Source organism: Notolepis coatsorum (assembly GCF_963971535.1).
Source record: "Notolepis coatsorum genome assembly, chromosome: 3".
NCBI lineage: Eukaryota > Metazoa > Chordata > Actinopteri > Aulopiformes > Paralepididae > Notolepis > Notolepis coatsorum.
The window spans coordinates 70505870-70532748 of NC_140167.1; the positions used below are offsets into that span (position 1 = coordinate 70505870).

The following is a 26879-nucleotide window of genomic DNA, read 5'->3' on the forward strand; positions in this document are numbered from 1 at the left end:
TCCATGTTATACTTCCATCTTCGTTATTGTTAGTTTGAGCCAAACAAAAGAAAACTGATCCGAGCAATAGATAGATTTGAGCACCAAGACTTGCAGTGTGAATGTAGCCTAAGTAGACCTTAGAAAAGGGACCCGCTCTCTCTAACATTGCAGAGTGCAGATGATGATATACAAATAGGCTCAAAGTTGGTTAAGAAATAATTTTATTATGAATAAAAAGTTAAAAACACAAAGCAAAGTTAAAAAGAAATAATTGTATTATGAATAAAAAGTTAAAAACACAAAGCAAAGTTAAAAACACAAAGTGAAATAGTCAAATCAAAAGCACTTCATGGTGAGCAAATTAAATAAAAGCAGGTGACACAGGGACAGTCAGAGATTGACGTATGAGGTCTGGCCTCCTTCGTGGACTCGACAGAAGTCCTGCCCCGGCGAGGCTCTCTTCTTGCAAGGCTTCCTCATTTTTGTGATGCCGCTGCACAGCTGACGACCTGACGCAGAGCTGCATGAACCAGAAAAACATGAGCGCCAAGTTACCCTGACAACATTTCGCTGACAAAATGGAGGGAGATACAATTCACCAGACAAGTTTAACTTCTTCGACGGAGCCGGATAAGAGTGTAAAACTGCCCGGGAGGGGGCGACACTAACCTGTTGCTGGCGAGCGAGGGGTCTGGACTGGCACACCGCGAATCACTCACTCCATCGAAAAGACCTGCCAGATTACTCATTGGCAAATCATTGACGGCCTGTAATGACAAGAGAACTGGTGATAGAGTTTAGAGTTTTGGGGCTTATTCTGGTAAGATATATTGGCCGATATTCGCACACAAAGATAATGTACTGGAGGAGGGATATGTGGAAAATTCCTTTCATGGCCTTTTGTCAAAGTGCCATGACGTGCGTGCGTGTGTGACGTCCAATGCTTAAGTGGTTAACAAAAGGAATAGAATGAGGGTACAGGATCCTTCCTATAATTAAGGATTGGCCATGTCATCAGAATAGACATCAACGCAATCCCAAGAGTCACATTACACTGGACCCCAGAAGGCAAAAGAAAGGGAGGCCTAAAACGACATGGCGTAGGACTAGGGCTGTCTTAAATACTTCAAAGCTTCGTTCGATGGGCATGGGATTCGAATATGAAAATAAAATTCGATTATAAAATGTTTTAAAAAAAAAAAATTGTGCAAAATCAATTTGTTTGGTTTGTTATTTAAGATGAGGTCGGACTCGGCACTGACCGATGTGTTCATTGTGCTGCTTTTATAAAGCCTCAAATGACTGCTTACAATATTTCATGAAAGCAAAGTGTTTAGTTTGTCTAAGATTTAAAAAGGTTTAAACTTTACAGCACTGACAAAGTTGAACAAAGTGCTGTACAAGTCCCACAACATTAAAAAAATATATATACACTTTTAAAAAGATTATATTTTATTTTTTTGAAGCTTTGAATTAAAATTGAATCTCGGCCCCGAAGCTTAGAATTCCAAAAAATAATTCGAAGGTCAACCCTACGTAGGACTAAAGAGAAGGAGCTCCAGCAACACCACCAGAGCTGGGGGGACCATAGAGAAGATGGCCAAAGACAGATGCAAGTGGAGAAACTTTGTTGCTGCCCTATGCCGGCGTAATGGGGATAAGTAAGTAAGTGAAATATCTAGTCAGAAAAAGGCGAATATTGACACGAGGAAATGACGCCCTTTTGCTTGTAGTCATATGAGGGGAAACCCAGGACTTCAAATTAAAAAAAATAACTACACTTCGTAGCTCGTACCAGCCCGACAATTTATTCTAGATTTACTTTTTTATTTCTCTTCCTTTTCGGGATCATACCCCACAAACCTGAATGTTATTGCCATAAAACAGAACGCAGTTAGTTTCTCTACCCTTCTGTGAACGTCTAGCAAAAAACGGCGTTGCAATCTGATGAAAAATGCTGGAGAAATGTACATTGGATTTAGTTACTGTAAGTACAGTTACTTTTTTATAGATTGAACTCTGCCATTGGAAAGGGGAGATTTGGCCCGATCCATAGATGTGACTTGGCCATAATAAGGTCATTTATAGGCCTGATATTCTATAATCATATTTTAAATTGCATGTGTCCGGATGGCAGAATTCAGTACCATCTCTACAAAACCTTCCGTTTAATAATCTGCCCTTTTGCTTAGATCTCAAGAAGGTGCTGAATGAGCTCATGTCTGGTCATTTTTTGCATGGTGTTATTCACAGTCAAAAGAGGGGGTAAAAAAGATTGATATTCTCCTTTGGTTCATCACAATTTACTCAAGCCTAGTAACGGACACAATATTTCTGACACTGGTAATACATTCCCTGAGATCCATAGATACTAGGCTTGGGCGGTATGACGGTATTAAGGTATACCGGGGTATTTAGAGATACCGACGGTATTGATTCAATACCGTCCGTCACCGTCAAAATCACAGATGCGCTTCAGTTTCTATAACAGTGAAACAGAGTTTTGAGTGTAGTGCACACACTGAGTGTAGTGCACACATGCGCCAGCAGAGGGCGAGACCGCTCTAGTGGAGCGAGTGGGTCACAACGGTGTTCACGTTTTACGGTAATGTTGCGACAGTGCTGTGAAAATACCGTAAAGCGTTGCGACGAGAGTTGGTGTGTGTTGTTGTCGAGTGGTGCACTGGTGGAGCAAGCAAATAATCCGTCTCTTATTATATGTGAACTAAAGAGTACAAGGTTTACACAACAGCCCCCACCCGCCTTTTTATTGTATTTGTACCATCCTGTACTATCCGCTGTCAGCTGTTTATCTCTCTGTGAGCTACTGAGCTTGAATAACTAGCGTTAGCTCACGTTAACTAGCGTTAGCTCTGCGGCTAATCTTAGATTACCCTGAACTAATTACCCTGAACTAAATCAATGACTAGGTTATAAAGCATTAGAGTAGTTTTCACTGCACATAGAAGTAGCCAAACAGGAGCATACCAAAACCCAGGCAATTTCTAGCCCTTAAGGAATCAAATAGTCTGCCATGGCTAGACATGGAGTGCCGGATGTCCCGCGATGATGTCGGGGAGTTCGCGACCCTCTCTGCGCCACCCCCTATCTCCCTGAGCAACGACCGGAGTGTTGAATGTCCCGTGACTAAGATGGGGAGGACGTGACCCTCTTTGCGCCGCCCCTGTGCCTCAAATAGATACGCTATCAACTCTATCTTTAATCTTTCAAAATGTTCAGTTGCTATCGCTATTAGCTCTATCTTTAATCTTTCAAAATGTACAGTTGCTATTGCATGCACTCATCTGTGTTTCACCACACACATGAGTGCATGCTTACCAACTGTCCGTCTGCAACACTACTATCACCAACATCTAAGAAGGGAGATCCCCCCTTGAATGGCCCTTCTAAGGTTTCTCTCCTCCACACTGCCTGTGGAGCTTTTTTCCCTATTGATAGGTTTTAGTGAGTTTTTCCTTACCTTCGCGTGGGGTATGTCTGGGAGTGCTTGCATTCTTTCATTTATTTGCATTAATCTAAACATTTTTGGACCTTATGGTGTTCTTGTTCTGTTCTTGACATTGTTATGTTTTCTTCTTGACTTGTTTAAAGAAGACCTGTACGGCCCATGGGGACATTAACGTGTGTTGTCTGGCCCTATAAATAAATTTGATTTGATTTAGATGCCAACGCTAAAACGGTGCAGGCTTCTACCGGTGCGGGACTACCATTCTGAGAGCTGACGATGATTTGTTTACTTGGTAACTCAAGTTGGGTTGCCGCCCCCCCCCCCCCCCCCCGCTGATGAATGAAAGTCATAGTCATATACCGTGCACCGCGGTATTAGGCAATCAAGGTATAACTGTATGAAAAAAGTCATACCGCCCAAGCCTAATAGATACCAAGGACATGCAAATTAACTTTGTAGGGGTGTAACGGTACGTGTATTCGTCCCGCGAATTTACGGTACGGCCGTCACGGTGCAGTACGCCCACCCATGCGACAAATACGCCCCACAGCGCAAACACACCCACATGCAGGCACTCGCGAGGTCCGTGCGAGAACAGCGCGCATGGCCGGGCACACCGAGCTCAGACTTCAGAGCGGCGAAAGTGCACAGAGGAGAAAGGCAACAGCTGCAGGGTCATTACAGTTTTCTTTCGTTTTCTTGTGCGCCCAATAACGTTAACCAAATGAAACCAATGGAAAGAAACGGCAACACACACACGCGCCAACAAACACATCAACATTCTCCCCCGCCGGACTCACAGGCACAATCAAATAAAAATAACCTACTTTTCCGGACAGATCATCTGAGCTTCACTGTTTAAATCCAAATAATCCTCTGCCATTGTTGTAATATGTCATCTGTTCTCTCTGGAAGTGAAACTGAAACTTAGCAAGGATACGTTGTTAAAGGGGCAGTAAGTAAGTGGATGCCTGAACACATAATGACACCAGTATCACTAATTACCACGGCAAGCCTATAGAAAATTATTTTATTTAATAATAATAATTATCATAAATATTCAATTGAATAAAAAAAATTATATTACATTTACATTTACATTTAGTCATTTAGCTGACGCTTTTATCCAAAGCGACTTACAAGTTCTATATTAACACTTTAAGTGCCGAAAACGTGTTTAGGCGTCTTTCCTAGCCATGCTAAAGTTGCCGAGGACGCCCTAACTCTTCTTTAATATCAATATTTCAAAAATCTGTGATCGAAATCATATTTTTCCTCCGCAGCCCTGAGACACAGTGCTGGCCTCCTCTCAACCCACGGTTCAAGAGCGCCATCTGGTGGCCGATCGGCAGAAGCGCCAAACAGGAAGTCATGTGGATGAAGTGCTGATCACCCATATTACTTCCGGCCACTCTCTATAGCTCCCGCGACTCCATCTTGAAACACTCGATAATAGATCGCTCGCCCCAACTCAATAAACAACGTTATTTGGACGTATATACTATTATACAACCTGGAAATGGACCGGGTATTTCGACATCCCATAATGGAAAACTGTCTACCCCACGCTGATCGCCCAACGGCCCGCGGAGACTGGGGTGAGTTTTAGCGTGTAGTATTACCGTGTTCGACACCAACTGCTATGATGAACATTTGACCCACATTAGATGAATGGTATAACGTTGCCCACGGAATTATAAACGATCCCCCGCCCATCCGGTCATCATCAGATGATACGTAGAAACTTCTAGAAGCACGTCCATTTGAAATTTTTCATCTGGCACCGATCGCTACCAAACTGTATTTGATCATCAATATAATGCATTTGGGGCTATAAATCACGTTCTGGTGAAAGCTGCAGAAAGAGATGAAAACATACTTTAGATCATATTTTAGTATGAATATGTGAATGAAAAAGTTTAACGTTCATACACCCTGAACAATACATATAGGACATTGAATGGGCCCTAATAATGGCAATCTAGCAATAGAATTTAAAAAGTTATAGCCCTGCAAAGAAGGGGAACTTCTCCATAGACAAATAGAGCTGGCAAGGGATGGTATATCATGAATTTAACCTTCGGCAGTTAAAGTGTTAACACATCCACCGCCGGAAACGGCTTACGACGTGTTTCAAGGTCATGCGAATTCCGCCATTCCTCGGCGTGCATCTGGGAAATGCGTCCGGCAGTCACATATTGTTGCGGGACTCTAGACACACATCCGTGTATATGGATCGCTGCCATAACTCAATAATAGATATGATTTGGGCGTTTATTTCGCCATACAAACCGGAAATGGATCTAGTCGATCCACGTCAAATAAGTGGGATCTTTTTCCTCCAGTCTCATCGGCGAACGGTAAGACAGTAACGTTACTTCCAGCGTGATTGTTTATTATTATTAATGCAAACTGCTCTGATCAATATATCACCCATACTACATAAAGCATTTACTGACGATCACGGAATTATAAATTACGCCCCCCCCCCCCCCCCCCGTTCATCCGCGCATGATGAGTCATAACGTTTAGGATCATGTACAGTTGAAATCTTTATATAGCGTGTATCGGCAACAAACGGCAGTTGATCTATATATGCATTTATGCCTATAACTCACGTTCTAGGAATTACTGCAGAAAACAATAAAAACATATTTATATTCTAGACAGTATTTTCGTATGAATCTATGAATGAAAAAGTATAACGTTCCTACATCCTGAACGATAGATAATCGATGTTGAATGGGCCATAGTAATGTCAATTTAGCAATACAATTTAAAAAGTTATAGTCCTGCAAAGAAGGTGAACGTCTCCATAGGCTTAGAGTGGTGGCAGAGAGTGGTGTGAGAAGGGCAAACTGCGTGGCAGTTAATGTGTTAATAATTATACTTTTTTTTTCTGTTGTACCGAACTCGTACCGAACAGTGACCCCAATACCGAGGTACGTACCGAACCGTGGCTTCTGTGTACCGTTACACCCCTAGTAGAAGTGGAGCAATCTTCCATTTACTTATGTAAATTTAGGCAAATTCAGAAAATAGGGTTTAAGAGGTTAACACATTCATGGCCATTGGGGCCTGTCTAATCCCACTCTATGAGGCCAGCTTTTCATTACAAGGTTTCACTGTGCGTGAGGTTGTTTGTAGAGCTAAATCTATATTTTATATTATTGCTGTGTCCATTGTCAATTGACAGTATAAACCTTCCCTTCAATATGCCATAAAGAAATATTTTTTTCATCAATACGTTCCCCTTTTATAGTCATTAATATGAACTATATACCGCAATGTTATAGGGTAATTCCTGCAAAGCTAGTTATAGGGCGCCAAGCTAATAACGTTAAATCGCGGCCCTACACAAGCTAGAGTTAAAAATCTAAATGCATATGATCGGTATCATGGTCCACCATGAATGCATGAAAGGGGGGGGGGGCGGGGGAAGTAGTTTCTGATTATTGATTACCAATAACGGCATTCGTTATTACAACAACATACGCTGATCAGGGAGATGGCTATGAGAACAAGACCTGATCAAGCTAAAATTGACGTCAAATCGCTCTTACCTGTGGCCGGTTGGAGTCCAAAAAGAATTTCCCAGTTATTGATCGCCATCTGGTAGATTGTTATGTCCATTGGCTGATGCTATATTCCTTTACTGCATCCTGAATTCGGCGTCGCAATAAGTATTCCAGGCGATCGGTTGAAGCCATAGCTTCAGGCTAACATAAAAGTTTACCCGGAATGAAAGAAAAGTGACACCCCGTCTGGAACAAGGATTACTGCATTCTCGAGACAGTGCCACTACCAGGATCTGGCCGGTACTGCACTTTCCGAGTCCCAACAGGCAGTTTCTAGCCAACTTACAGCTCCGTGACATTGAGTAGGATATTAAAATGGAATAAAAGCAAAAAGGAGTTTAACACGTGTATATATACTTGGTTGGCCTCCAACGGTCGGATCCCACGAACGTATATATACACGTGGTTGGCCCCGAAACGGTTAATATCTTTAGAATGTTGTTAAGTGTATATCTCCGTAGCATAAAGCAAGAGAAATGGCTCCGGTTTCTTTGAGGGCCTGTATCTCGTTGTACAAGTGATGGCTTACGTGTCAAGAGCCGCGACCCCCACTATTAGGGGGGAATTACTTATTCTTTTTAATGGAAATGTATGGTTGAAACATGCAAATGTTCAAACGCACACACTAATAAGCCATTATGGCTGCAATTCCCCTCTGTGACGACAGGTGGCAGTGTAGATTAGAACGTTAGCACATGAAGTCAGACCGGAAGACGGTTGCGACCCGAAGAAGAAGAGCGACCGGATAAAGGAGGGGTTTAGCGCGAAATGTATTACTACGTTCGTGACGAGAAACAGAGGCTGATCAAGTCACCAAAGCTGAAGTTAAAATGTCCATGCTTTGTGCAAAAGCCAACGTGGCCTTCAGTTTCTGCGACGATTTCAACCGGAGCGTAGCAGATGTTCCCCGACTCTGCTCAGAAGTACTCAGCTGGGAAAACTGAAGCCACCCAACTCAAAAGGTAAGATGATGAATGAATGAAAACGATAGGTAGTTATATGAGTACTGGCTGAGCGTCCCGCTCTTAAGCCTATCGAGATATACCTCATCTGACTTGTAGTCGTGGGTTGTGACAATTAGACCATGCCTAGGGGGGTCTAACAACCACCCCTAGGCATGGTCTAATTGTCACAACCCACTTCTGCACGTGATGTAATGCTTAAGTACATGGGAACCAGTTTCAGGAACTTGGCATGTCTTTTTATCATGCATATCTTGTTACCCATCCTTTTTTTCTATGCCTATTTTTATTGTATTTTGCACAAAATGTCACTTTAAAAAGGGAGGTATTGTATAGTTTAGATACATTAAGAGTTAAGTTTCAAGTTTCAAGTTGTTACAATTGTATATTGTAGTGTACATAGGAACCAGTTTTTCAGGAACTTGGCATGTCTTTTTATCATGCATATCTTGTGTTACCTATTTTTTCTATGCCTATTTCTATTATATTTTGCACCCGCATTTCACTGTATGTATGTGACAAATAAACCTTGATTCTTCTTGAGTTGTAGTATTAATATGTAGCCTACAGTGATGAAGGTATAAAGACACTATGGTAATACATTGATTGATACTTTAACAGATTGCAGAATGGGTACAATACAGTATGGCGCAATACACAATTGTTAAGGGGATGCAGACCAGAGAAGGACTTCTTCCCCCATTTTCAATTCATCATAACATTTATGCATGAATTGTAAGATCAACTAGACAATTCCGCGCGGGGGAAATTGTGAAAGTGTGGGTGACACCTGTGCACCGCCAGCTAACGAGAGAGGGTCTCTCGCGAGTCTCTATGACAAACGGTTAAAGATACAAAAAGGGGGTGTGGTCTAAGGATCGGGGGAGTGGTCAACATAGACCAATAAAAGAGGATATCCCTACTGAGTGCAATGACACAACCCGCAAGTCGCATAGCACACTATACTATTACACACTATTACACTAGCACACTATTACACACTGGTGTACTGAGTACAATGGCACAACCCGCAAGTCTCTACGACAAACGGTTCAAGAGATACACTAAGGGGGTGTGGCCTAAGGGGGCGTGATCTAAGGATCAGGGAAGTGGTCAACATCAACCAATGAAAGAGGATATCCCTACTGAGTCCAATGGCACAACCCGCAAGTCTCTACGACAAACGTTCAAGAGATACACTGAGCGGGTGTGGTCTAAGGATCTGGGGAGTGGTCAACATCGACCAATGAAAGAGGATATCCCTACCGAGTCCAATGGCACAACCCGCAAGTCTCGACGACAAACGTTCAAGAGATACACTGAGCGGGTGTGGCCTAAGGGGGCGTGGTCTAAGGATAGGGGGAGTGGTCAACATAGACCAATGATATCCCTACAGAGTCCAATGGGTCAACATAGACCAATGAAAGAGCACATCCCTACTGAGTACAATGACACAACCCGCAAGACAGAGGGTGCTGTTAAGCAATTCAGTACTGCTACACAGAGGGGCGATTAAGGGTTAAGTCCATGAGAGGTCATTGGCAGGTCAGCTGTAGCCATGGGCCATGAGCCACACACCTGTTACCTAATTAGAGCCATGGGCCATGAGCCACACACCTGTTACCTAATTAGGCACGAATGACTTGCACTTTCCATACAATGCATTTCAATGAGGGCAGACGCATGACTGCATTGTCACGATGATTAAAAGCAAACGATAAAAGATGAAGCGTTGTGAAGCGCACATTAGCACTTCAAGGAGTAGGTGAAGGGTTGTGTGCGATATTGTGGCATTCAGTCGACAATTGTGGCCTTGGTGGCGATCGGAACAGAAGGGGGGAAAAGCTCAAAAATTATCGTATTTTTAGAGTGCGAACACATTGGTGTCTATGGGAGGAGAACCTTCAAACAAATGATCAGTTGAGATAGAAATGTCCAATTCGATTTATTTTTGGCTGGATCTGGAGTGGCTGGATCTGCGCTGACATGACTGACATCATACCTCAACGACCGCTCCTACCAAGTGTCATGGAGAGGGACTCTTGTCGGCCACCCGCCCCTTGCGGACGGGTGTCCCCCAGGGCTCGGTCCTAGGACCCCTTCTCTTCTCCCTTTACACTAAATCACTGGGTAACATTATCACATCTCATGGCTTCTCATATCATTGTTATGCCGATGATACTCAACTCTTCCTCTCCTTCCCTCCCTCAGATATCCACGTCTCTGAGCGGATCTCGGCCCGTCTGTCCGACATCTCCGCCTGGATGACGACCAACCACCTCAAACTGAACCTAAGCAAAACAGAATTGCTCCACCTGCCGGCCAAATCCTCCCCCCTGACCGACCTCTCCATCACAGTCGAGAATGCAGCTGTGACCGCGTCCCCGACGACCAGTTGAACTTCTCTGCTCACATTGCAGAGACAACCAGAACCTGCAGATTCCTCCTGAGCAACGTCAGAAGGATACACCCCTTCCTGACAAAAGAAGCCACCCAACTCCTCGTCCAATCAACAGTCATCTCCCGCCTCGACTACTGCAACGCACTGCTAGCTGGCCTCCCGGCCACTGCCACCAAGCCTCTTCAACTCATTCAAAACGCAGCGGCCCGCCTGATCTCAAACCTACCGAAGTCGGCCCATGTCACCCCACTTCTTAGGGACCTGCACTGGCTCCCCATTGCTGCACGTATCCGCTTCAAGGCCCTCGACCTAGCATACCGTGCGGCAAAGGGAACCGCTCCCGCCTACCTCCGGTCAATGGTCTCTAATTACACACCCTCAAGACCCCTACGCTCTGCATCTTCTGGCCGCCTCAGACCTACTCCTATCCAAGCTCCCGGAGGGTCATCAAAGAGAAGCCGCCTATTCTCAGTCCTTGCCCCACAATGGTGGAATGAACTACCCATCCCAGTTAGGACAGCCGAATCCCGTCCAATCTTTCGCCGTCGACTAAAGACTCACTTCTTCAACCATTATCTGAAATGATAAAAAAAAAAAAAAAAACTGACTAACCTTACTGTCATGCACTTGTCCTAATAAACTAACCTACACTGTAACACGCAACACTTTGATGAACATTTTTACTCAGCTGATAGAGTTGTACCCTTCTTGCTGTCTTGTCGTACAGAACTTTGTATTTTATTTTTATTTTTTTTAAACAAACATAAACAAACATGACAACACACGATAAGATATACAAGCATTAATTAACAGTGCATATCCAATGAAATCACCATTTAGTTAAATGTCTTATACAGGATATACCCCTAATACCTGTTATCTAGTACCCTACACACATATGCTCTAGCTCGTACCCCCCCCTCCCGGACCCCCCATTGGAACTTGTAAGTCGCTTTGGATAAAAGCGTCAGCTAAATGACTAAATGTAAATGTAAATGTAAAAAGATTCCTGCACCAGGATGCAGGAAATTATTTGTACCCTTTAAATGCCAGTGTTTGTGATGGCATCACAAATTATTGTTAAAAAAACTGGATTCTGTTTTTTTGTAATGTCAGATTGAAAATACAATCTTTTATTCAACTTCAGCCATGATCATAACCCTTTAAATGCCAGTGTGTGTGATGGCATATATTTGCAATATATCAAATGCAAAGTAGATTTTTCTGGGGGGGATTATTACAGGCTAGCATGTGTCAATGATAGCAACAACACTGATTTAGATTTTGTTTTTTGTAAGGGTCCCGCCTCCACCAATCACATGCGGCTCCCTTTGTGTGTGTGAGCAAGAGAGAGAGAGAGAGAGAGTGTTCTCCAACTTGTGTGAGTTGCCTCCTCGTTGTTCCCCACCTAGGTTATCTAACTATTGCGCCACTGCAACTAGAAACACTGGCCTGGCCTGCTTGAGGGGTTCCCAAAGTGGGGGTCGCCGGCAGATGATTGCATAAAAAATAATATATATATATTATTATGTATTATCAGGCCACTGAACTTAGAAGCAGGCTATAGAATGTATACATATTACTTAAAGAAGTACCAATTTGTAGGCGGCTGAGTGGCGCAGTGGGAACGGCGCTCGCCACTAAAGCAGGAGATGCTGGTATCGAGCCCAGCTCTCGGCGTTGCTACCGGCTTGGCCGGCCGTCATACTAACACAATTGGCAAGTGTTAGAGGGTGGGAAAGCCGGTGGGTGGGGATTGGACGTTGTGGACAGAGACTCCTACAGGTCCTACAGGTCGGTGCGGCGGAAACAGGAAGTATCGGGGGCAGCGTGAGCCTCCCACGCGTTACTCCTCGCCACTGAGAGTTCGAGCTGCTGCGGTGAAAAGATGCAACAGGCTGCCTCCTCGTGTACCGGAGGGGACACGTGATGAAAGGCTTCTGTCCTCACTACAACTGACCAGTGGGAGGCATAGTCTAACAACGTTCAAGACAGGGGAGGGAAGAATTGGAAATACGAAATTGGGATGGGAGAAAAATAGAAAAATAAGGATAAAAAAAAAAAAAAGTACCTATTTGTACTGCATGGTTAGGGTTATCTGTATGGGACCCGCATGAATAGGGTTGTAAAAGAGACACATGTAGTTCCAGTGACACCATTTTCATTCACATATCTTGAGGTCAAGTCACCCCTTTGAAAATAGTCATGACCACCCAAAGCCCCCCCCCCCCTCCAAAATGTAGCTCGACTGGAGCAATGTTTACCTCCTTTGCCTAGCATGGCATGGCTGGTGTCTATGGATTCCTCAAGATCTATTTCAATATGATACCACTAATCAACCAGTAACATACACACCCATATATCGTCGATGGGCCAATAGCAGCCGGGCTCTAGTGACGACACAAAGGAATTCATAATAAAGAAACTGTACATCCCAGTTACATCATGTACCCTTCTGCATGCTCACCAGGCTGGGCCGTCCCCTGAACCTAGGGGTGGAGTGGTTGGCTGTGTCCATTATAGGCTGAAACCCGATCTCTGGCACCAGGTAGCGGGGAGACAGTGCAGCGATGCCAGAGTCACCTGTGCAGTGAAGAAAGAGGCAAAGAGAAAACACTCATTCCACCACAGATTCTGTTTTTACAGGGATGGAGAGAAACTGGAGGCATCGCGAAGGGAACTCTAACTACACACCCTCTATACCCCTCCGCTCTACATCTTCTGGCCGGCTCAGACCCACCCCTATCAGAGCTCTGGGAGAGTCATCAAAGAAAGGCCGCCGATCATCCGTCCTTGTTCCACAATGGTGGAACGAACTTCCCACCACAGTTTGGACAGCCGAAACCCGACCAATCTTTCACAGTCGACTAAAAACACACTTCAATCAATATCTGAACCCCACACTAACCTTCTTACAGTCTTCTACTATCATGCTCTCTTCCTACTATACTAATATGTCTCTACTACTATGCACTCATCACTGCAGCACTCAAGTTTCAACACAGATGAACATTGTTACTCTGAAAGACTCATCGTACAGAACTTGTAAGTCGCTTTGGATAAAAAAGTACGCTAAATGACTAAATGTAAAAAGAGAAAACAGATGCACTGGTTTTACAGGGATGGGGATGATTCTGAAATAGTTCTACTGCTGAGTGTACTGGTTTAGAAAAAAGGTCCAGAATTATCAACAAACTTTTTCCCAGTCAACCTCTTTTTTTTTATATTATATATATATATATATATATATATATATATATATAAATAAACCTAAAGTAAAATACAGTCAACCAAAACCTTTTTTCCTTCAGCTACAATGTCTATTAACCCTTTCACTACCCCACTACAGAATGTTAACCCTTACTACCACACTACAGAAGGTTAACCCTTTCACTACCATGGTTACCAGTCTGTAGTGTGGTAGTGAAAGGGTTAACCTCTTCCACCCGGAGCCTATTTTCTGAAAATCCGCCTAAAATACATACCCAAGTAAATGGAATATTGCTCCACTTCTGCAAGGTCCATTTGCATAGTCTTGGTATCTAGGGACATCTATGGACCTCAGTGGATGTATTCCCAGGGTCAGAAATATTGTGTTTATTACTAGGCTTGCTTAAATTGTGATGAAACGGAGAATATGAATTATGATTTTTCTTTGCATCTTTGACAGTGAATAACACCATGCCAATAATGACCAGACATGAAGAAGTGCCACTGATCTCGTTCAGTGCCTTCTTGAGATCATGTGTACAAAAAAAATTCAAAGGAAATTAATAAAGGGAAGATGATTAAACAGAAGGTTCTGTAGATACAGTACAGAATTCTCCCATCCGGACCAATGCAATTTGAAATATTATTATAGAATATAGAATAGCAGGCTTATAAATTACCTTATTATAGCCAATTCGCACATTTATGGATTGGGCCAAATCCTCTTTCAAATGGCAGAGTTCAATTTGGATTTAGTATCACCAGGCGTGCATGAAGAACAGATAATGAAATATACTGTATGTACTAGGGGTGTAACGGTACGCGAATACGTACTGTACTGCCTCAATGTGGTCCTCCGGTACAGTACGCGCTGTGCACCGAACGATTGCAACGGTACGGAACCTTTTTTTGCGGAACTTAAATCCCCCCCCGGCCCTAATATAACGTGCACAACTAACCGGATGTTGTTTGTTCATCCCACGCAGCTACACTGAACGAGAGCTGTAATTCAGCATAGCATATTAGCCTTAGTATGTGCAATACTAACCGACAAGCCAGAGCTAGAAGATGCTCCCACAACATTCAAGTCTCCCGTTTGGGATCATTTCGGATTCCCAGTTAACGACAGTAATGGACAAAGACAGGTGGATTGCACTAAAGCTACGTGCCGGCTAGCCCCTTTCGTGACTGTGATGCACACTTGTGATGCAAGCCTTGCATCAGTCACGAAAGGGGCTACGTGCCGGCATTGTTCAACTTTATTGCGAACTTTATCACGCATTTGAAACGGCATCACTCGAATGTGAATATCACTGGTACACGGAAGAAGCAAACCCAGCTCCCTGTGGCATTCAAGCAGCATCTCGCTATCAATTCAGACCGGGCCAAAGCAATAACAAACGCCATAGGTGTTTTTATAGCATCAGATCTGCGACCATACTCCGTTGTCGAGAACACTGGGTTTAAGCACATGTTAAAAGTAATGGAGCCCCGCTACCTAGTTCCCTCTCGTCCGTATTTCAGCCAGCAAGTCATACCATTGTGGGGCGGCGTGGCTCAGGGGTAGAGCGGGGCATCCAATGATCGAAGGGTTGGTGGTTCGAATCCCGCTCAAGCCCATGTCCATGTCCATCCCACTGCCGTTGTGTCCTTGGGCAAGACACTTAACCTACTTGCCTCGTATGAGTGTGTATGCATGTGAATGAATGTTGGTGGTGGTCGGAGGGGCCGTAGGCGTTGATTATTCGCCACGCTTCCGTGAGTCTGCCTCAGGGCAGCTCTGGCTGCAATTGTAGCTTACCACCACCGGGATGACTGTGTATGAACGAATAATGGACTCTGTGAAGCGCTCTGAGTCAGAGAAGAGCGCTATATAAATCCAATCCATTATTATTATTATTATTATTATTATTATTATACCACCAGCTCTGTATAAACAAGCCCCTTTCGTGACTGTGATGCAAGCCCTGCCCCTGTATTCAAGCAGGGCTTGCATCACAGTCATGAAAGGGGCTCTGTATAAACAAGCACACGCTACAGTTGTCCAAGGCATCTGCTATATAATAATCTTCAGATTTACTTTAAGTGTTATTAGTAGGTTACAGCAATACAGCAGTAAGCATTAGTTTGCTCAGTAAATTATGGCCAATTCGTTTTATATTGTTTAATACAATTACATAAATAAATGAAGCAATTTATTTTTTTATTTCTCCCCCCCCCCTGTACCGAAAACAATACCGAACCATGGATTTTGTGTACCGTTCACCCCTAGTATGTACAGTAGGTTTTTTATTCTTGCAAGAGCTCTGCCATTTTGAAACTGATCAAAATAGCTCAGAAATGCTCAAAATAGGGGAGACAAACTAACTGCGCTCCAATATATGCCAATAACGTTCAGTTTTGTGGTATATAATCCAGAGTAATAAGAAAAATTTAAAATAATAATCAGGAAGTAATTTGCTTGCAGAAAGCTAGAAGCCTTTGGGAAGTGTAGTTTTAAAGAATTCCAACGCTCATTGAAACCTCTTCTCAAAATGACTCAATTCACCGACGGCCGGTAATTCAAAATGGCCGATTTCCGCGACCACAACACCAAATTTTTTTAAACTAAAATCTCACTAATAACAACCTATTGGTAAACAAACGTATTGATGAAAATATACATTATAACTGCCGTTATGTTTATTCTTGAATATGTTTGAAAAAAAAAAAAAACGATAATTATGGCAGACAGTCTGGACAGCTCGATTTATGACGTGATGTAATTTGCGGCCAGGCACCGGCACGCACGGGCAGAAGAGGTTAATAAGTAGCAGAATAGTGTAGTCAAGGTCTTTCTGGGCATCATGTAAAAACAAGTAGGGGTGTAACGGTACACAGAAGCCACGGTTCGGTACGTACCTCGGTATTGGGGTCACGGTTCGGTACAACAGGGGGAAAAAAATTATAATTTAATTTATAAAATACATTTTTTATTTTCAATAATTTATCATTATTAAATAGAAACATTTTCTATAGGCTTGCCTTCTACGTTTTATTTCACAAGACTGAATACTAGAGAACAGATGACACAGTAGCAGTTCAACTGGAGAGGAGCTCAGATGAAAGTCCGGAAAAGTATGTTTTATTTTTTTATTTGATCAGCTGTGCCTGTGAGAGAGAGTCTGCGGTTGTTGGTGTGTGTGTGTTGGCGACGCGCAGCGTGTGTGTGGGCGACGTGTGTGTGTCTTTCCATTGGTTTCATTTGGTTAACATTATTGGGCGAACAAGAAAACGAAAGAAAACTGTAAAATTATAATGCCCCTGCAGCTGTTCCAATGTAAATGTGCCTTCCTCAGTGCAGTTTCGCCCGCTCTGAGTCTGAAGTCGGACTCTGTGTGCCCGGCCACGCGCGCTGTTCTCGCACGGACCTCGAGAGTGCCTGCATGTGCGACTGGTATGTTTGCGCTGCGAGGCGTATTCTTCATTATAGCTGCACGTACCGCACCGTGACGGCCGTACCGTAAATTCACGGGACGAATACACGTACCGTTACACCCCTAGTAACGATGCATCAATCCTAATGAGACGATTCAACTGCATAGATTTGAAAATGTTAATAAAAAAAACATTTTTTCATCTACCTATAGTCCATTCATGCCGAGTGAATCAGTTCCCCCAGCCACATTTGTGTATTCAAAATTGTTTGGGTTTATCAAATGAAGAGATTTCATGATTCATTAAATGGTTGCCTGAAGAATCGTAATCGAATTGTTGTGATGTCGAATCGTTACACCCCTACAAACAAGTAATATTCTGATTACATGCTTTGGGCCATGTAAACACGGTTGTGCTTATTTAGCGGCCAGGTAAACGGTTGATTTGAAATGTCCAATCTGTAAGATTTCAAATCAGATTGAGGAAATTGTCCATTTAACCACAGCCAGTGATTACGGTCCTCACCAAACAAGATGCTGTCGTGATCCAGCAGGTCCTCTGGCTCCAGGAGACCATCCACTTCATCATCGCTGGAGGGTAAGGAGGCAGGGGACACAAAGAAAACACATCAAATAAACCAACCCAGAATTAGATAAGTTGACAGCAGGGTTGCCGTTACGCCATATTTCACGTTTCTTTCCACCAGAAAAAGTGTCCCGGCATATTTAAATCTCTCCGGTCATAATGTCCCTATGAAAATAATTCCCTCTTATTTTTATTTGGTTACCAAGTAACTCATGTCCAGGAAAAGTGTGTTTTTGCAACTGAAAACAGAAATCTCGCTCAAACAGAAGTCTCTCTGAAATCCCCTTTCGTGCTTTGTATAGAAGGATGAGGACCTTTAAATCTATTCTAAATGTTACCGGAAGCCAGTGTAGGTTAGCCAATACTAGATTGATGTGGTCTCTCCTCTTGGTTCTAGTTACCGGTAGTAGCCTAGCTGCTGAGTTTTGTATTAGTTGGAGTCGTTCCGTTTTTTTTTGGAGGCCGGTGAGGAGTGCATTACAGTAGTCATGTCATATCTATATGTACATCTTACTGGAATAACTTTTATATGCATGTCTTACTGGAATAACTTCTATATGCAATGCATGTCTTACTGGAATAACTTTTATATGCATGTCTTACTGGAATAACTTCTATATGCAATGCATGTCTTACTGGAATAACTTTTATATGCATGTCTTACTGGAATAACTTCTATATGCAATGCATGTCTTACTGGAATAACTTTTATATGCATGTCTTACTGGAAAAACATCCATCTATTTGGAATATTACCATGTATGGGAGATGTGTCTGAACCAGAACACTATTGAAAGGATGAAGGGATTGTGTGGGTAGTCCCCTGGAGGGTCTCACCCACCCTAGCAGGACGTTGGTGTGCTCACCTCTGCGGGGTGGAGGGAGCTGGACATGGGTGGTGGTAGCAGGGCTCATTCTCCTTCTCTGGCTCTACAATATTGGGGGGAAGGGGCAGGCAGACTGGCTTCTTATGGATCCGAGAACACGCCCACAACAACTCGTTAACCAACCAATGACCTGTGGGGACGTCACACAAAAGACAAATTTTACACCGCATGCCAACAAGGACAAAGAGCATCATAGATGCAAAGCAACCAAACCTTGCCGTGGTGATGTGGAATTTCCCATGACTATTAAACTCATAACACTGGTATTACCGGTGACATTAAAAAATAGCGCTTATTTTCTGTCAGTCTACATCCGTTTAGTTCATTTTCAATTATTAGTATCCATGCAATAACTAAATTAATGTGTGCAAAACTTTGCATTGTTTCTTGGTGAAGTTTCCTTTAACACTTGGATGCCAGCGACACGTTTTGTCGTTAGTTCATGCCGCCAGTTGAATGCCGGCAACGCTAATCAATAAACGCGGTCGATATTTGGAATGGCGATCAGGAATTGGAATAATCTTTTTGGATAACATCTGATCTGAGGTAAGGAATCTATTTTACCAGTCTTAGGATAATCAGAGCCGTTTTCACCTATATATCAACGTGTCCCATATGTGTGTGTGTGGCTGTGAGTGTGTGCTCGCTGATCAGGAAATAAGATAATCGATTTTTCAGCCCGCTTCCCTAGCGTGCATAAGTACACATATACTATCGATAATCTAGCGTTTATTTGAAAACAATTCATAAATAGGCAGAAAAATGACGTTTGTGTATGCCAAATCTATATATTTTCCTGAAAAACGAGGGCTTTTTTAAATGCTATAAAACGGAAATGAACAGATTAAAAAACAATCCGTTTCGACAACTAGTTAACTAGTGGCATCCAAAGTGTTAACACTTTGATTGCCAAAAACGTAGATCTACGTTTCTGTCACGGTATTTCTTTTATTATCTATTGCCATTCATAATTCAGCGGGGCACCTTGTGCATTACTGTTCCGAGTGTGTCTGAGCTGGCAGACGGTCTTATACCGCCCTCTAGCGCCTTCCGGCATTATTGCACCCAGTTAGAAACGGGTTTGTTTATTTTCTCTACCAAGCTGCGGCATGGGGGCGGGTCCTAAACACACCGGCAAAACACGCTTGTAGGGATGGTTTGGACTACTGACCCCGCCCGCCCGTTGAAGTGCAATGCCCAACAACGTCGGGGACAAGATCGCTGTGGATAACTGGAATGGCGATGAGATTAGATTCTTTTTTTTGCATTACTTCAGAGACCAGGTAAGGACACCATTATGAAAGCTTGCGTTGATCCGATATTTATTTTCTACAGCTATTGCCGTTGGGTTGCAGTGCACCGGTCTAAATCACATTGCATGCGTACACAACAAAGGATAATAGTGATGATCTAGCGTTGATTTCAGGAAGATCCGATAATCAGGTGAAAAATGACAACGTGTTTATTGAATTACACAAAAACGCTGTTTGTGTATTTTCCCTGGAATTGCTCAGAAGCGGCCGGACTATGTTCATATTCAAAACGGTATAAAACGGAAATGTACGGATGAAAAAATAATCCGTTTTTGACCAGAAGCAGCTCAATGAGACTCGACGGCATTATTAGACCCATAGCTATACTATAAAATATAGGTTTAGCTCTACAAAGTACAACTAATGGACAGCAAGGCCAGGTCACTTCCCGGAAGGGGCATGGCACTCAATGTGTTAAGGAGCACTCCAATATTTTGGGAAATTAGCTTATTTGGCATCTACCCTGGAGTTAGACAAGATACATACCCTTTTTCTTCTCTGTGCATGCAGTAGGAGTAGGAAGACACGCACCGTTAGCCTAGCTTAGCGTCAGTCACTGGAAGTAGGTTCCTCCATTAGCCTAGTTCCAAATGTCTTCCTACTCCTACTGCATGTACAGAGAAGAAAAAGGTATGCATCTTCTTGTCTAACTCCAGGGTAGATGGCAAATAAGCTAATTCCCCAAAATGTTGGAGTTTTCCTTTAACACTTTGGATGCCACGCCTCCCCATCTCAAAACATGGTTGAAGCCCACCACCCACTTCAATGATAGCGCTCTCATATTTGTGAACGCATAAACTATCTCTTAAATTATGGCTATGTGTCTAATAGGGGTGGGACGATACGCATTCGAACCGTGTACCGTACGGTATGACCCCCACAGTTCCGGGCGTCCGTGTATCGTATGGTATGACCCCCACGGTTCCGGGCGTCCGTGTATCGTATGGTTCAGATGACGCGCAAATAAAAAAATTCATTTGGCGGAGCCGGGAGAGGTGAGCACTGGCTGCAGGCAGCAGCAGCAGCAGCAGCACTGCAGCCAGGTGCTAGTCAGTTTGTGTAAAAATGGCAAGCACAATATAAATCAATCTTCATTACGACTTTAAAAACGTAGCCATTAACATTACATAGGCCTACACACATCTTGCCATAGCGTTAGCACTTAGCAGTTTGTACAACACAACGCATGTTGAACTATGGTAGCCCGCTAGCTAATACAGTCAATGAAATGTTATCGTAGCTACTAGCTAGCAGAGGAGGAAATGGGAGTCTGAGAGGCGGGGTGTTTAAAGACAATGATAGGCGTTTATTCAACATCCAAGAAGGCTAACATAGAACTGTTTTGCTAACTCCAACCGGAACTATTTGCCGCTTTCGTGCTGCTTGTTGATGTTATGAACTCCTCCTAACGTTACCGGAGCTGAAGGTCCCACACGCTAAAATGTCCGTGGGGACCCGCCAACCCATAGATAGTTCCAACTCGCCGAATTACGTAATCCACCACAGTTGCACTCAATATTTAAATAATGTTAGTCTAAATAAATGTAGACAGATAATGTACGTATTTTAAAAATAGAATGAACAGAGCAGTGTTGTTTTTAAAAACAGTACAGTGTGTGTGTGTTAGTTTGATGTATGCTGCCATTTATATTGATGGCCTAGTGACACTTTTCCCTTTGATAAGAAATTCAGCCATATTCCTTTCATTGCATTTCAAATACTGTACTTTAATTTCAAGCAGAAAACTAATCTTTCCATTAAGAACTGACAATCAGGGAATTTAAACATGGTTGACATTGTTTTTTTGTGTTTATATTAAAGAAAGGAAAGTCTAGTGCTGGCTGAGCATATTGTTTGTTTGCACTAAGTTAATACTTTGACAAATGTAGCCTATATTTTTCAGTCAGTTCAGCCAAACATAAACACTGTAAACCCTTTTTAATTTTTTTTATAAATGAGAAGCATGTTTAGATTTTTTAGTGTTACATTTTTTTTTAATAAAAATGTACGTATATCGAACCGAAAACAGTGACCCCAAAACCGTGATACGAACCGAACCATCCATTTTGTGAACCGTCCCACCCCTAGTGTCTAATCTGGCCGTCGCTTATCAATAACTTGTTTGCAGTAAATTGTCGAAACGGATTTTATTTTTTATTTTTATTTTCTCATTTCCGTTTTATACCATTTTGAAAAACCCTAGTTTTCTTGAAAGTTTCAGGAAAATATAAAGATTGTGATAAACACCCTTTACTGGAATACACAAAACATTGTAATTTGTCTGCCTATTTATGAATAGTTTTCAAATAAACGCTAGATTATCGATAGTATATTATGTGTACTTATGCACGCTATATAAGCGAGCTGAAAAATCGATTCTCTCATTTCCTGATCAGCACACACACGCAGATGGTGGAGGTAAACGATACCCTATCCCCCCCCTCCCAGTGAGCTGTGGTGTTCCACAAGGAAGCATACTAGGACCGCTACTGTTCCTAATTTATGCAAATGACATGTCGTCAGCTTGTGACTGCAACTTGTTCCCGTTTGCGGACGACTCAGCCCTGCTGGTCTCTGACAAGAACAAGTTACAGGTTGAAAAAACCCTCAGCTCGGAACTAGGCAAAATCTGCATATGGCTCGCCGATAACAAATTATCATTACACATGGGAAAAACAGAGTCCATTCTCTTCGGTTCAAATAACAAACTCAGCAAGACCGACGGCTTCTCAGTTACAGTGGGTGACAATATTGTCACAAGGAAAGATGAAATTACCTACCTGGGTTCCATCCTAGACGCTAATCTTTCCTGTGACAAAATGGCATCCAATGTAATAAAAAAAAGTCAACCAACAAACTCGATTCTTGTACCGGATCTCCTCTCTGGTAAACAAGAATACCCTGAAGACTCTGGCAGGAGCACTCATTCAAGGGTACTACGACTATGCTTGCACCTCATGGTACCAAAGCACCTCAAAGGCACTAAAAACCAAATTACAAACATCTCAAAACAAACTGGTCAGACTACTGCTTGACCCGACTCCTAGAACCCACCTCACCCCTGCCCACTTTGACAACCTAGGATGGCTTAGAGTAGACAACAGAGTACAGCAACTTGCAATGGGCCTGGTCTACAAGATACACTACATGACTAAGGTACCCATGTACATGTCAAAATACTTCCCAAAGGTCAGTGAATACCACGATCACAACACCAGAGGGAGCTCCACAAATCATGTTAAACCCAGATTCGGCTCAAACAAGGGACTAAACACGTTTCGCAATTATGCCACATCAATGTGGAACACCCTACCCAAAGCTGTAAAGGAATGTGAATCACTACCCACTTTCAAAAACACTCAAAGAACACCTACGGGAGACTGCAATTCGAAACTGGCCCCTGCAAATGTCCTAACCCAACCCCCTCCAATGTACAATAAATTACCAAGTATGGCTTTGTCAATATTCCAATGTACAGTGTACAGTCTACATTGCCCCCCCCCCCCGTCCCCCCCCGTCCCCAACCCAACCCACCCACCTCCAATGTATGTCGTCGCTGGCACTCAAAGTGTTAAGAGCTAGGAAAAATGTTGGGTGAAAGAAAATCTCGACTCAATCAAAACCCTTTCGCCTGCCTCCTGCAGATGTCACTAGTTTGCCTAATTTTTGCTGAACTACTTGGAAACTCAGTTCACCAAATTAGTGAGTAATCCATCAGTCAATTACTCCGCATTTCAACTGAACGTGAGTAGTTTGAAGGTGCTTGATTTATTAAATCACCAAATATGTCCACCAAAAGTGCCTGTTTATACCAATGCAAAAGAAATCTCACTCTGAAACCAGCAAGCGTGAGAAATCATTTAAAAAAATGCGCACGTCGTGCGTGCGATTCCGTGCAATATTTAGTTATCGCAACTGATGTGCATTTTAAGATTTGTTCTGATGATTTCCCTAAACATTTACTTCAGTAATTCACAAGAGTACTTGATCTGGGAAAACGTTACTCATACCCATCCCTACTGGATAACATTGGCAGGTGTTGCTCCCCTGAAACAAGCACCGTTAAGCCTAATTTAATCTATATCAAATCGGGACCTTGTGAAGAGATGGAATTAGAACGGGGTCATCGGTGGCGACACCCAGTCGTGTCCCTAGTGCTCGTACCCATAGAGCCAGTCCTGTCCCTAGTGCCCGTACCCATAGAGAGCCAGTCCTGTCGCTAGTGCCCGTACCCATAGAGAGCCAGTCCTGTCCCTAGTGCCCATAGAGAGCCAGTCCTGTCCCTAGTGCCCATAGAGAGCCAGGCGTGTCCCTAGTGACCATAGAGCCAGTCGTGTCCCTAGTGCCGTACCCATAGAGCCAGTCCTGTCCCTAGTGCCCGTACCCATAGAGAGCCAGTCCTGTCCCTAGTGCCCATAGAGAGCCAGTCCTGTCCCTAGTGCCCATAGAGAGCCAGGCGTGTCCCTAGTGCCCATAGAGCCAGTCGTGTCCCTAGTGCCGTACCCATAGAGCCAGTCCTGTCCCTAGTGCCCATACCCATAAGAGAGCCAGTTCTGTCCCTAGTGCCCGTACCCATAGAGAGCATGAGCAGCATCAAGGTGAGGCCCAGCAGATCCAGCGCAGGCTGCTGGTTGACCTCGGCCACTGCGTTCAGGGGCACAGTGAGTAGCAGCGTCGCCCGGGTGAAGATCTTACAGCGCAGGAACGTCAACAGCACGGCACACATCAGGAAGTAGCCCGTATGAAGGACGCATGTCCACATGGCTGCCAGGCTCAGACCTGTTTTATCACAGAGTTTTGGGGTGAAATACAGCATTTATATAATTTTTTTTATAGAAAAAAGGAAAGGTCTAGCTTAAACATTAACACTTGGCTTCATTAGCGCATTGGACCAGAGAGGCACTACAGAAAGCAGCCGGTTCCTGGACAAGGAAGTGCACATGCAGAAAGGGACGTAATTGACCTTTCTCAAAGCCACGCCCCCCTAGGTTACTGCTTTGCGAAAGGTCAATTAAGGAAGTGCACATGCAGAAAGATGTAAACCAGGAAGTGCACATGCAGAAAGATGTAAACCAGGAAGTGCACATGCAGAAAGATGTAAACCAGGAAGTGCACATGCAGAAAAATGTAAACCAGGAAGTGCATACGCGCCGTGTTCCAGAGTCTCACCCATAGATATATATAGAACACTAGATAGCTTGCCCGCGCTGCCGGCCAATGGAGAGCGACGTCACTGAACCGCCGCCATCTTGCGCAGGTCAGCCTTGAGTGAGTGTGAGTGAGCTGCACAGACAAAAATACTCATAACTCGCTGAAATATTGACGGATTTACAAACGGTTTGGTTTATTACAAGCATTATTAACGTGGCTATGATTCAAACGGTTTTTTAAAAAAAGAATCTTAAAAAAAAAAAAAAAAAATTATAAGTATGCAGTATCATAACTACATCTTTGATGTTTATAGCAAACCAACCCGTTTGTAAATCAGTCAATATTTCAGCGAGTTATGAGTATTTTTGTCTGTGCAGCTCACTATCACTCAAGGCTGACCTGCGCAAGATGGCGGCGGTTCAGTGACGCTGGTGACTCCGCCTTAAGCTATCTAGTGTTCTATAGATATCTATGGTCTCACCTGCCCAGCCGAGGTAGCCCTGGGTGTGCTTTCCAAGATGGCTGCATGTCTGGCGTCTATGGCAACATACCTTTTGTCCGTTTCCAGTGTTTGTTTGTAAATTTAACAGAATTTTTGTTCTATTTGAAGTCTTGTGAAGTTTTTCGTATGCTGTTCGACCTGCATGCGCTACTGGTGAGCGGTGTTAATTTTGTCAACGAAAATTATGACTTATGGTAGTCAAAGCTTCCCCCCCCCCCCCCCCCCCCGACTAAATCTAGACTAAAACAAAAGAGACTAAAACTGACTAAGACTAAAATTCTCAGACCTGTAGTTGACTAAAACTGACTAAACATTGAAGGATGTCTATGTTTTTCAATGTGTATATATCGGTGGGTGACAGCATTTACTCAGACGGATCTATAGATCTTAAAAGTAGCTGGCAGTCAGAGAGTGCGTCTTCAGTCGGACTGCAGATGAGGGCCTGTTATCAGCTGAGCTCTCAAGCCTGAAGATAACCAGCCAAGGTCATCGTCTACAGCGTCACATAGCAGTGTAACCACAGAGGGGGGATAATATCAACATTGCCGTTGCTATAGTGATCTGGGTCAAATAGCTGTTGTCAAAGACAGCGCGTCACATAGTAACGAGGAGAGGGGGCGGGCCTGTTGTTAGGGGGAAGGAAGGTATGATGAGTTTCTTCCGGGTAAAGTTAGACTGAGATACGAACCACACAGAAGAGCGGACGCGTTGATCAGAGACTTTCATCCCTCTCCACCCTCGCTGGGTGGGGGAGGGGAGTGACACATCATCACTAGCTTCGGCTAACAGGAAATGGTGGTTTGGCTAACAACGAGGCCTGAACCATTGGAAGAGACGATGGAGAAGAGAATTAAGACTGAACAATGACAATACAGAACGGGGTTACATCGGATTACGAGGCTTTGTTTATGGAATAAACAACGTTTTTCCAAGAAAGGTATCACGTTGCCAGCGTCGAATTGTTATGATTACGGATTGCAATAAACAGGGGATGACATCGATGTACAGCCAGTATGAGAAGGTCGACTTCGGAGAGAGAGATAAACAACGCAGAAACTACACGAACACAGATGAAGAGGTGATACTGGCTGATGGTCGAAATCCAACAGTATGATGAAAGAAGCATTTGACACATGACTAAAACTAAAATTAAAAAGCTGACAATTAACACTGGCTATAAGCCAACAAAATGTCATGGTTGAAGGATAACACTATATTGAAGCCAACTAGGTCAGCCGAGTTCCTCCATGTGTGACCATCGAACTGTTCGGTTGAGCTAGGTGCACCATGTGCATGTGGCTGGAAAACTGTATTGCAATAAGCTAGCTGGGCTTTGTTCGGCCCAAGTTCGTATTTTAGGCTAGCGGGTTATTTTGAGCTAGGTTGTTGAGCTCGCCTGTTAGCCTAGTGTTTTATTTATAT

At 43.4% G+C, this 26879-nt stretch overlaps 1 protein-coding gene across 1 annotated transcript in view; it reads right to left on the reverse strand.

The window, feature by feature from the left end:
- Positions 1 to 372: 372 nt before the first annotated feature.
- Positions 373 to 26879, reverse strand: part of bmb (brambleberry) — a gene marked incomplete at both ends in the record, with an annotated part of 48396 nt that continues 21889 nt past the window's right edge. Inside the window, 6 exons of the mRNA XM_084311239.1 lie at positions 373 to 502; positions 652 to 749; positions 12860 to 12975; positions 17545 to 17609; positions 18471 to 18621; positions 24377 to 24583. Of these exons, the coding sequence (XP_084167365.1) occupies positions 373 to 502; positions 652 to 749; positions 12860 to 12975; positions 17545 to 17609; positions 18471 to 18621; positions 24377 to 24583 (767 nt within the window). The remainder of the gene's footprint in view (positions 503 to 651; positions 750 to 12859; positions 12976 to 17544; positions 17610 to 18470; positions 18622 to 24376; positions 24584 to 26879) is intronic.